Below are 13,014 nucleotides of genomic sequence, written 5' to 3' on the forward strand. Positions count from 1 at the left end.
CTATCAACTCCCTGACAAGTAGTGAGGTTAGTTTTACTATGTAAACCATCTATTATCTAAGAAAATCTATAGCCGCTCCCTTCCCTATCATGCTGACCAATATCGTCTCATTGTTTCCTTGTACTCTGCCATCTGTCTGTATCCATCTGTTGTCTTGACTTATACTTAGACTGTAAACTCTTTATGGCCAGAACTGTCTTTTTGTTCTGCGTCTGTACAGCGCCGACCATCCCAAGGAATTTAATACACTATAAGATTTTAAGTACAAAAGGAAAAAGGAGACAGTTTCTAAATTCTGGGATGAGAATATTGTGTGATTTATCAAATCTCTCATAGGCAGAGTTGGAGCCCTGCATAAAAGTTTCAAACCAGTTCCTTACTCTAGGTAGAGATCAATCATACCCTTGTACTCATAGCAACTCCCAGATTCCCCCCCCCCTCTGGTGTTCGGGCCCTGACTTGTTCTAAACTGGAGAGAGGAGAACCCAATTTACCTGTGACATAAATGGACATAGCCCCTTTGATATCAATGGAACGTATACTTACTTCTGCCAGGGCTGAATTTGGTCCAGAAGCTTCTGAAGCTTCTGACCCTCTCTGTGAAATGAGTTTGTTTTCCTGTACATTAAAGATATTTGGCATTGATATCTGAAGGCATACTTATACATCCCACAAGGAGGATGTATAGCAGAGAGAGTATGCTCTGCTCTGCTATGAATTCTTGAAGGTAAGGCTATACATTGTTAGGAGGGAAAAGGGAAGTAGACTAACATTTATATTCTCCCTCATCCTCCTGACTAGCAACAAGGGCTCATGTATGCTTCTTCTGCATAGTAGCAATTTTCTAATGGCCCAGCAGAGCGAAACTGACTAGGATCACATTAGTTTCATTCCACTGCTCCTGCTGAAGCTGCTAAGAAGTACTGTGTACAAGTGCAGGACAGGTGCAATTCTCCACAATATTTTTTTTAATGCAGTGAAGGAAAACAGGAAAATATGGGCCATTCTCAGTCCTGAGCTGAATTTAAGTCCCTGACTTGATCAGAAAGGCCCTGAAAACATTACAAAGGCTCTTCTATCTTCATAAGTACTCCAGCTGTATTAAAGAGCAGTGTTAGGAAGGTATAACAATGATTTCTATATCTTATGAACCAATTCAAATGTGATTCACAGATTAACAGACAGTGTAGGGAAACATCACACATATCAAGCAGTGATACAGATTTGTTCTCAGATTATATTTAATAATTTTAATACCTGTAAATGTGGCCATGATGCCTCAAGGGTGGGTTCATCTTCTTCTGGATCAAATTCATTGCTGTCACTGGGTGGGAGAGTTCTAAATATATTGCAAGATACCTAAAAAGCAAAAGAAAAGAAAATTAAGAGCTGCTTCTGAAATAGTAGTCATTTCCAGGCACCAGAACTCTGTTTATGTATACTCTATATATCCACTATGGATGTCAGACTGGCAGCACTTCTTTTGCTTAATTCACATTAGAAATTGTGCAGTACTAAAGTAACCTAATGAACTTGTTGCCTGCCACGGTCTCCTCTTCCTTAAAAAACTTTGTCCCTTCTTCACAATGGTGTTCCAAGAGCACCTCACAGGCTGCCAATTCACTGATTGCCTCTGTTTCTCCCTTGAAGAGCCCTTCATCTCCTTACTCCCAGCCCAGCTGAGCAAAATTCAAACAAAGGGCAGTAATCTGAAAGGTCTAGGGCATGGGTATTTAGAATCAATAGGAATGCGCTATAAGCAGATGTAAAAATATGAGGGTTTCCATATAACCTTGTTATTTTCTTTCACACAGAGAGAATATTAGTGGGATGTATCAGGGAGTCTCATTTGGCATAGTTTCTAGTGTCTCTGCACACTTAGTACTAAGTTGTATATTTGGCACAAATTGGGAGCAATAAATACTATTTGCTTGTCACATATCACATATTTTAGTTCATGGAGGTTTTGTTCTACTTAAACCTAATTAGAAGTGCTTTGCTGAGACTGCCTGTCTTACTGAGGCAGCTTTTCTAGGTTAATTACACTACTGAATGTGGTGTATAGCTTTGTACAACAGCTAGGATAAATTGCAATCTTTTCCCTCTTCTCTGGTGTTCATCCCAGACCTAACTGGGTTATCAAACAGGTGAAAACAGCAGCATGTTATGTCCTGATCCAGTTTATACATGACTCCCACTAGTCCCCTTTATCCTCTCTGGATAAACTAAGCAGAGGTTTTGTTGAAGGTTGTGAGATACACAATGAATCTTTCTTCAACATTCTTGTCTCTGTACCTAGCTTTTTACTCTTGTAATTCAGTGACCTGTGATAAATCAGAAGAAAGTTTCAAAAGTAGATCTGCAAGTTATATTTTCAGCATATTGGTAATTTAACATGCAGAGTTACTTTAATGTCAAAAGCATAAAAACAATCAATACGTTGTTAAAGGCAGCATGAAGTACACTTCAGTTCACAAATTATAAGAGGTACTAGTAAAAGATTTAACTACGAAAAAAGAAAAGAAAGTGGAACAAGGAAAAAAGCAGGAAGGCTGAAACAGTGCAAGACAGCGTGGGACACTTGTAAACAGAACAAAGAGAAGAAAAAAGGAGCATCAGTAACAACTGAGGGAGAAGGATTAATAAAGCAATAAGTGAATGAAAGTGTGGAACAGAGGAAACCGGTGGGCTTATGACTGGACTTTCTTCTTCTCACCACAAGAGGGTGTGTTTAGCTACAGTAATAGTGAAGCACAGTGACTTACTGAAGCTTTTATGGTATACACAAATTTTTGCTTCCAGTCACATGGCATTCAACATTGACAGATGTGGCAATTAGCAGCGTGCACCCTGTTATGTGATAGTAGATATTGGATTCAATGTATACTTGCTAACTGGTTACTAGCATTTATCATGAGTCATTCTCCATGTGAGCTTTGGGGATTTTTTGGGGGTTATTTTGGGGGGATACAGAAGTTATTGTTTTTTAAGTTCAATTTGGTACTGTTCACTTACAAGATCCTCCATGACACAGTTTCCAGTCTCATCTGGATCATAAATGGGTTGCCCATCACTGCTCTAACTACTAGAAGCTGGGACTGAACGACAGGGGATGGGTCACTCGATAAATTGCTCTCATCTGTTCACTCCCTCTGAAGCATCTGGCATCAGCCACAGCTGGAAGACAGGATACTGGGCAAGATGGATGATTTGTCTGACCCAGTATGGCCAGTCTTATGGTAAGCTAAAAAATTATACAACGTATTTAGACATATTAGCTGCCCTTTCTTTGGATAACTATGTCTTTTTTTAAAAAGGATTTCTATACAGACATTGAATCAACAAACTTTCTCAGTTCTGACACAACAGCATTTCCTTATTAACATACTATTGTTAAAGGCAAAGCAATTTAAAATTTCATGGATCATGGGATATTTAATGTCCAACTAATTTTACTTAAATTAAGATCTCATTTTAGTTATACTGAATGATGCTAGGTTTCCAAAGAGTGATCAAGAACTCTTCAAGATAGCTGCATTCTTCTTTATTATTCAAAACATGATCACACATGTCAAACCTTATATATCGAGTCAAAGTAATTCATTCATTCATCAAAGTTGCATGTCAAGATGGAATCATTTAATTATTATTCATAAATTTATTATAGCAGTGTTATCTAGTATCACTATAGTTATGCCGTTACAATCCCACATTTGTGGGCAACATACCACATCACTGGGAAAGTACTTATTGAAGCACTGTTAACAAAGCATCTGCACAGTTCTAAATATTGTATGCAACACTTGTACTGAAAAATTACAACCCTATTCCAAGTACATGGAAGCCATAAGCAGGGTTACTGAAAAAAATGGGTGCTCACTGTCTTATTATTCTTTAGTACTTGATGAGATGAAAACAAGCAGTGGGCAGAGTTTGAGGGCATAAAACAACTATTTGGGTGCTGAAATCATATTCTTGAAAGACAAGTAACCTATCTTGCAACTCTAAAATTAACTAGCAACTGGAAAAGAGACTGGGCAAGACTGAGTGCACATATCTTCCCACTACCAGTAAACAGCAAGTGTTAACTTGTTAAAAATAATGGTAAGTTAAAAGAGAAAGCACTATATATATTTCAGAATCAAAAGGGTCTGATCTGTAGGAAATGAAGTAAGTGTAAGTCCTACGCATACAGGGCCTGGACCTCTAAAAAAGGAAAACAAATATTGACGCATTTATCTGTGCTGATTGCTGGAGCAAGAAGTGGGAGAAAAAGGTTTTAGCCACAACTAGTTAAAGGCCAACACTGGCGCCTGAATACCGTAAGCTTATTACAAAAGCAAAATTATTTTTGAATAGGCATATACTGTAAAGTCCAAGTAAAGGCTGAGTGACACATGCATAAAATGCATCCAAATCCACTTGTGCATGCAAGAAAGAGTAGATAAGAGTAAGTTAAAGTAAAGGTACAACCACAACTGAAAAAGATGTGTAGTTTCCTTTAATTTTTCTTGTCCGCATTAGGAATGAAGAAGTTGATGTTATAAATAGAGGCAAAATGTTGATGTCTTGGTCAAGAGAACAGACAGACAAGTTATCCTGATGGTGAAGAGTTCCAATTGTCATTAAATTGCTGTCCACAAGTAATCATAAGTCTAAAAAGATAACGTGAACTGTTACAGTAGGCACCTCCTTTTTAAAATCAATGCTGTGGGGGCACTGAAGTGCGCCAATCCTTGGAACATACTGTACTTCTTCTAAGTATCACACAAAGGATTGAAATGCAGGCAACTGAAAGAATGAAGAATATTACTGCATGAATCATAAACACAGTGTAACGGTTCATTTACATGTAGCATCAATTCACAGCCTGCTTATTAGTCTGGCGCTGTTGAGATATAGATCTTTGACAATACAGTAGAATGGCTTCAAAGTAGAGCTGCATGGGGAACAAAAGGGAAAATCTGTTTCAAAACTTTTTCCAAGATTCCTCACCACAATCATTTTTTTCTTTTTAAATTCCAACCAACTCTAATTTGGAAAAAAAAAAAAGTGGGGGGAGTAAATTTCAAATAAAATTTTTTCCTGGTTTTTTTTTTCTAATTCAGAAATTGACCAGCTCTACCGATCAACCACTTCAATGTAACTCCAAATATATATTAATAGGCAATATGTTGCAAGATTTTACCAAGATATTTGTACCTGAAATTACTTTTTAAAATACCAAACAGAACCTGTCTGAGGTTAGGGCTGAATGCCCGCAAAAAAACAAAACCCAAAAAAAACAACAACAACAACAAAAAGCCACAATAACCTTTTCAAGTCCAAGTCTCCCCTCCCCCACTAAACTAGAGCATGGCATACAGTGTCCCAAGTTCCCCCAAAACGTATTGCTTGTACCTGGCTGTAACTAAAAATGTCAGACTGAGCTCAATTTCAATTTATTTCAATACTTTGTACTTCTTTTTTTCTGAATTGGGTACATGCCAAACTTTATCCTGAAATGAAAAGGGAGTTTGGACTAAGCAAACCAAACAGATCCTTAAATATATTGTCACTGCAGTAGAAACATATAGGAGTCTAAATTCTCCCATTAGTGACTGGTGAATTTACATCTTCTCTCATCATCCCCTGTTGTAAATGGGAGATACACTCCCCGCAAATATATAAATATAGCATGTACACAGTAACTTGTGCATACATATTACAAATATCTGAAGCCATTCTGACTGAATAAGTCCATAACTGGACGGGAAAGAGCCACAGTACTTAACAGATTGTGAACCTTTTCATAATGTTTGCATCAGTCCACACAAATAACTACACTTTTCAAACTTTACTATTTTATTTTTTCACCATTATGACTGAGTGATGGAACACCTTGCTATCTGCTGTGCAACTGGCACATGGTAAAGTGACTAAGCTTGGAGTTGTATGATCTCGAGAAATTAGGTGATATCAGAAGACATATATTTCAAACTGCAAATAGCTGAAGGAAAAGAAATATTTCAATTCAACCCTGTACACTTGAAAAAATGAAATAAAAATACTGAAAAAAGGAAGATTCTCATTACACTTGCATACATATACAAACTATAAGCATTTAAACATTTAAAGAGCTACCATGGACTTCAAAATCATACTTCATTTTTTTAGCTATGATTGTAACTAGGGCTGTCAATTAATTGCAGTTAACTCAAAAAAATGTGATTAATTGTACTTATAACAATAGAATACCAACTGAAATGTATTACATATTTTTTAATGTTTTTCTACAATTTTCAATATTGATTTAAATTATAACACAGAATACGAAGTGCATAGTGCTCACTTTATATTATTTTTTATTACAAATATATGCACTGTAAAAATGATAAACAAAAGAAACAGTATTTTTCAATTCACCTCATACAAGTACTGAAATGCAATCTCTTTATCGTGAAAGTGTAACTTACAAATGCAGATTTTTTTTTGGTTACATAACTGCACTCAAAACCAAAACAGTGTAAAACTTTAGAGCCTACAAGTCCACTCAGTCCTACTTCTTATTCTGCCAATCGCTAAGACAAACAAGTTAGTTTACAGTGATGGGAGATACTGCTGACTGCTTCTTATTTACAACATCATCTGAAAATGAGAACAGGCGTTCGCATGGCACTTTTGTAGCTAGCACTGCAAGGTATTTACATGCCAGATATCCTAAACATTTGTATGTCCCTTCATGCTTCGGCCACGATTCCAGAGGACTTGCTGATGATGCTCATTAAAAAAATAATGCGTCAATTAAATTTGTGACTGAACTCCTTGGGAGGAGAACTGTATGTCTCCTGACCTGCTTTACCTGCATTCTGTATATATTTCATGCTATAGCAGTCTTGGATGATGACCCAGCACATGTTCATTTTAAGAACATTTTCACAGCAGATTTGACAAAAGGCAAAGAAGGTACCAATGTGAGATTTCTAAAAATAGCTACAGCACTCGACCCAAGGTTTAAGAATCTGAAGTGCCGTCCAAAATCTGAAAGGGACGAGGTATGGTGCATGCTTTTAGAAGTCTTAAAAGAGCAACACACTGATACAGAAATTACAGAACCCAAACCACTGAAAAAGAAAATCAACCTTCTACTGACTCAGATGATGAAAATTAACATGCATCAGTTCACACTGCTTTGGATCATTATCAAGCAGAACCCATCATCAGCATGGAAGCACGTCCTCTGCAATGGTGATTGAAGCATGAAGGAACATATAAATCTTTAGCACATATGGCATGTAAATATCTTGGAACATCAGCTACAACAGTGTCATGCAAACGCCTGTTCTCACTTTCAGGTGACACTGTAAACAAGAAACAGGCAGCATTATCTCCTGCAAATTGTAACCAACCTTGTTCGTCTGAGTGATTGGCTGACCAAGAAGTAGGATTGAGTGGACTTGTAGGCTCTAAAGTTTTACGTTGTTTTATTTTTGAATGCAGTTTTTTTGTACATAATTCTACATTTGTAAGTTCAACTTTCATGATAAAGAGATTACACTAGAGAACTTGTATGAGATTAATTGAAAAGTGTATTTTTTTTACAGTGCAAATATTTGTAATAAAAAAATAAATATAAGTGAGCACTGTCCACTTCGTATTCTGTGTTGTAATTGAAATTAATATACACCTCTACCCCGCTATAACGCAGTCGTGGGGAGCCAAAAATCCCTACCGTGTTATAGCTGAAACTCCGTTATATCAGGGTAGGGGCGGCAGGGCTCTAGCCGGAGCCCCGCTGCTACCGCGCTATACGCGAACCCGTGTTATATCAGGTCGCGTTATAGCGGGGTAGAGGTGTATTTGAAAATGTAGTAAACATCCAAAAATATTTAAAATAAACTGTATTCTATTGTTATTTAACAGCGCCATTAATTTTAATTGCGCTATTAATCGCGACAGCCCTAATTGTAACAATTAAAGTTACAGTAACTCTAAGAGCTGGTTACGTACCTGTAACAGGAGTTTCTTTGAGATATGTGGTCCTATCCGTATTCCACTGTGGGTTAAGCATGTGCACCATGTGCCTTGAGCTGGAGAATTTGAAAGTAATGCCTGCTATGTGATCGAGAAAGCTATGTGACTGAGTAGGGACAGATGTGTTTTGAGCGGTACTCGAGGGCTACTTGTGCCATGAACTATGATATTGTTTATGGTCTGGAACCTGTCCATGGTCAGGTATGCCTTTGCAGTGGTAGAATTTAGGACTGTCATGATGAAGTCCAGAGTTTATGTGGGGGTGAGAACAGATTTTTCTATATTTATGCAGACTCCCAATGAAGAGAGAAGATGTAGCATCATAGAGTTGCACTTTGCAGCAGGAAGAGCACTCTTTGCTGAATCAAGCAGATGTACGGGGAGGTTCCCCAGCCTGAGTCCGATTGGGGCCTCCTGGCCTTCTCTATGAAGTATTTGTAGAGACAAAGTTCCCACCCTTCTTGGGTACAGCTGGGGAACGATCAGCATATACACTTCTACCCCACTATAATGTGACCCGATATAACATGGGTTCGCGTATAGCGCAGTAGCAGCGGGGCTCCGGCGGCGCTTTAAAGGGTCTGGGGCTACGGCTGCTGCGGGGAGCCCCGGGCCCTTTAAATCCCGCTGGAGCCATGTTAGTTCCAGAGGTGTGCAGGTTGGCTAAGAGTTCGTGCTAGGAGTCCTGGACCACCTCAAGGAGAATCTGAAGCTCTCCAGCAACTCTGTGGAGAAGGTCCTGGAACCGCCTGAAGTCATGGGGATGAGGGGGTGCAAAAGTTACTGTTTCATCTGGGAATGATGATGGCAATCTTGCTGGTTCTGGCAGAACCGGAGCATAATATTCTTTCTCCTCTGTCGGATCTGGAAGTAGACCTGAGCATCTCCTTAGAGGGGAGGCAATGGGTGACTCCCTAGCAGATGGGATCAAATAGATACCAAGGCTCCCAACGTGGCCAGTAAGACGGGTTGATAGGCATGGGGTACCAGCAGCTCTGAGCTAGATGAAGCAGAGGTTGGTCCTGAACCTGTGCAGGTCTTTTGGGTGGTGGAGGATAAGTATGGTAAGGGAAGAGCAATTCAGCCAATGGCTCTGAATCTCCTGAGCAGAAGGCTGAATCCAGCTCCATTGGTGGGGAGGTGTATTCTGCATACGGAAGCTTAACAGGCTCCACTGCACAGCTGGTTCTCTCTGACAAGATATTATATCCTGGGAAACGGAGGGTCCCAATGGAGGAGAGGATTCTGGATCTGGGAGGGTGAAGACATCTTGTGGGGTGGCAACACATTCAGACCTCTCCTGTGTGAGGGGGACTCTGCTTGTGCCAGAGTTGGCAGTGATTGATCTTCATCAGTGTAGATGGATCCCGGGGTTTGGAATCAGGGATGACAGTACTGACAGGACACAGTTTGGAACTGATGTAGTCCAATGCTTGTGGGCTTCCTTGTTGTGTCTCTGGGACTTAGGATGTTTTAAATCCTCATGGACTGAGCTGGTAGGCTTGCTTACAGTCAAGTCCAACTCCTTTGAAGTGAACTTAAAGGAACACTTAATCTCATGTTTACGAGAGTGCTTCCTAGCTTCCCAACAAGGCCTTGCCACGGGGCCTGTGAGGATGGATTCTACCACATCAGAGTTGCACTTTGCAGCAGGAAGCGCACACCTTGCTGAATCAAGTGAATGTATGGGGGCGGGGTTTCGCCAGCCTGGGTCCGATTGGGGCCTCATCACCTTCTCCATGAGGCATTTATGGAGACAAAGATCCCGCCCTTCTTGAATACAGCTGAGGAACAAGATAGGCATACACTTGCCGCAATGTGAGCTTCCCCAAGGCAGTACAGGCATCATTGGTGGTCATCACTGACTGAGAAGGATCATGGTCAGGAAGCTGAGAGACTGAAGCCCAGCGTACTGGGTATAGCCTGGTACCCAAACTGGATGAAGTCAAAGCTGCGGACACTCTAGATTCCAACCTGGACCAAGTGGTGGTGAGAAGAAACTGAAGAGATGATTAGTCTGTACCACCTTTTATTCCCTCGGTCAGAGATACAAGGCGGACCAAGGTGCATGTGCAGACCAATGGACACTACTTTCAAATTCTCTGGCTCAGGCACACAGTACGCATGTGTAACTCACAGTAGAATACAATAGGGACCATTACTCAAAGAAGCACAAAATTTTTCTAATTTGTTTTTCCAGTTTATTTACTTTGCTCATTTAAAAACTGTACATAGTCAGTTTCATAATTTCTCCTGTATAATCAGTTTCTTGGGTTGAGCAAATAACCCATACAAACATGAGTCAGGAAAAAAAAAACATTCTAAAAATAAGCAAATCTTATTCGAAAACCACAAAAATTGGTAAGAAAACTTAGGGGCAAGTGTAGTAGCTGAAACTACTTATAATCCATTGTCTGAAAACAACTGGATTTCGAGCTGAGGATGCTTCTTTAACAAGTACTGAGTAATTGGCATCCAACTAATCAGTTTGCTGTCAATTATATTTAAAACAAATAAAATGTGTGAAAGAGTTAGGTTCAGTGTGAACACATTGTTTTCTTTTCTTTTCTGTTCTTGCTTCTACTGCCAATATCACCTGACAATCCTCAAGCAGAAATTTAAAATTACTTCTTCAAATTCATATTTTATAGCTACATCTTCTGTAAATTTCAATATCTCATAAATGCCTTGGGTAACTTTGCAGTTAGTTAAAGCTATCTGGGGACTTCCGTTACAAATCCATTATTAGGTTCAGAGGATCCTAGCTCTGCAGTAACATTTTATTCCTGAAAAAAAAAAAACTTCTAAAAAAATGGAGTTCAAGAATACAGGAGTTCTTAGGTGGTTTCAAAACACTCTTTGTGTACTCTTGTAATTTTAGCACTGCAATCTTTCAGGCAATGACTCTGGCACATTGATATTTCTTAACTTGTTGTCACAAACCTTCTAAAATGAAGTTAAGATAAATATTTTAGCCAAAATTTGTCATTATCCATTATTGGAAAATTGTATTATTTTATTTATTTTATTTAAACTTGATATTGTGTAAATCTAATCTGATTTTTTCCCCCAAAAAACTACACAGAAAATACACAAAACAAGTTATTTTAAAAAATGTTAATACTAAAGAGGTACAGATTTGCAGTACATCTTCTGATTCAACCAGCCTTTAAACTTGGGAACATTTGAAATTGGATCTGGATTTTGAGGCCAAGGTCCACTACTAATCATAAGCAAAGCTAATGAAAATGAAGGAATTCACAATTACGGTAAGTCTGACTGCTAGCACCTTCACTTAAAAAGGATTCCTCAACAACTGCCTTGTTTGGCTTTGTTTGCCTTGTATACCAAGGGTTTGAGATTAGCTTTAACCAGGATTAGCTTTATCTACTAGCTCTCTCACTTCTGTTACATTAGCTGAACCAGATTCTGATCTCTTTCCGCAAGTATAAACCCAGAATGAAGTCAATTAAATCATTCCAGATTTATACCACGGGAACAGACATCAGCATCTGGCTCTCTGGATGTATTGTTTGGTAAGCAATAATTTCTCTGATGTTTGACTTAGTTATTTACAACAGATTTCTGCCTGTCCCTGTGCTGTTCAGCAGCCTTTTGGCCAGGACTGCCAGAATAGTCCTGATTTGAGTCTAATTTTGCCTATGCAGGTTAATGTTTTCATTGCACTTAATTTGTAATGATAGAAAAGTTCACGAAGACACCTAGTGCACTATGGTCAAATTTTGCATTTAAGAGTCAGGTAGTAAAGGAACATTTTTCTCAAAGTTATGTATCACAAATGAGTTTCATTATCCAGTCAATAAAAGGTAGTGTGTTAGTTATCCTGGGTTAAAGCATAAACACTACAGCAAATGTTTTGTGGGGGGGTTATAATTTGCAAAGGAAAGAATGGGCACCTACCACAGAAATTCATTCAAGGATTTAAATTTAACCAAAAGTCATTTTTCCCACCCATTTGCCTTTTTAAGTAGAAACAGTCAGTTCCTCAATCTACATGTTAACCTTTTGAAAGCATAAAAAGCCCTACAAGCACACTGTAGGATAATGCACGGCTAATACAAACATTCATTTTATTCAACTAACAGTGCTTAATCTAAGAGCAAAATCACCATCATTACTTTATTCTAAGCTTGCAAATTTTGCTCAGACAGTGGTAAATTATTTCAGATTAAGTGCCATATTATTTTGTCCATAAAACTGTATCACTGATATTTTCTTTTGCATACACTGTGTTTTAAGTGGTAAGGGCCTTTTTCTTCAGATCAGCTGAAATCTAAAGTATGTAAAATGCTCACTAAATGACACATCAAAAACTGCAAGGGAAGTGGGCTTTGTGCAATACACTCCTTCTGAATAAATCCTCCGATTTCCATTAGCACAAGTGCCAGTTATTCTTCTACTGGAAGTGATACTGATAATTCCTATAAGGCCTCATACGTCAGGTGACCACTAATAAGACTTTTTCCCCATCAATACAAATTCCAAAAGTTAGCATAGCTTCAAAAGTTAAAACAAGCAAAGCAGGTTGGTTAAAAAACAGACTGATAAACGTAAGGGGGGGGGCGAACACAAACACAAACGAGAGAGAGAGAACATATAGAATACCAGAACACTAGACCACAGCATTAAGTTTTAAATATCATGAACTGCATGAGTTGCAGGCCGCAGATCCATGAGAAAGCTATGCTGATCATCCCAAATGAGTGCCTATAAAACCTTTATACCATACCACTAACAACATGTATTCTACCAAAAAAATTAGAAACATTTTCAAGAGAGTTTTAAAATAATATTATTAGTAATGGATTTTATATCGCTTTATCTATAAAGCCAGGCTGCCTTAGTATCATAAATCAACTTTTCAGGTTTTATAGGCAGAGAAAAATTACAACTAATGCATTTTAGAAAACTGTATAAATGACCTAAAAAGCTTTTCCATATATAATATAATTTTAAAGTCAGATGCCTCCAGATAATCAA

General features: G+C 38.5%; 1 protein-coding gene across 11 annotated transcripts in view; it reads right to left on the reverse strand.

Moving 5' to 3' along the window:
- The window catches only part of PPP2R5E (protein phosphatase 2 regulatory subunit B'epsilon), a 129,401-nt gene that overhangs the window by 20,004 nt on the left and 96,383 nt on the right, over positions 1-13,014 (reverse strand). For all 11 annotated transcript variants that reach the window (XM_045013984.1, XM_045013981.1, XM_045013982.1 and 8 more), the window contains one exon: positions 1,258-1,359. In XM_045013984.1, the coding sequence (XP_044869919.1) occupies positions 1,258-1,359 (102 nt within the window). The remainder of the gene's footprint in view (positions 1-1,257; positions 1,360-13,014) is intronic.

The sequence above is a fragment of the Mauremys mutica genome, chromosome 4 (genome assembly GCF_020497125.1).
Source record: "Mauremys mutica isolate MM-2020 ecotype Southern chromosome 4, ASM2049712v1, whole genome shotgun sequence".
NCBI classification, from domain to species: Eukaryota; Metazoa; Chordata; order Testudines; family Geoemydidae; genus Mauremys; species Mauremys mutica.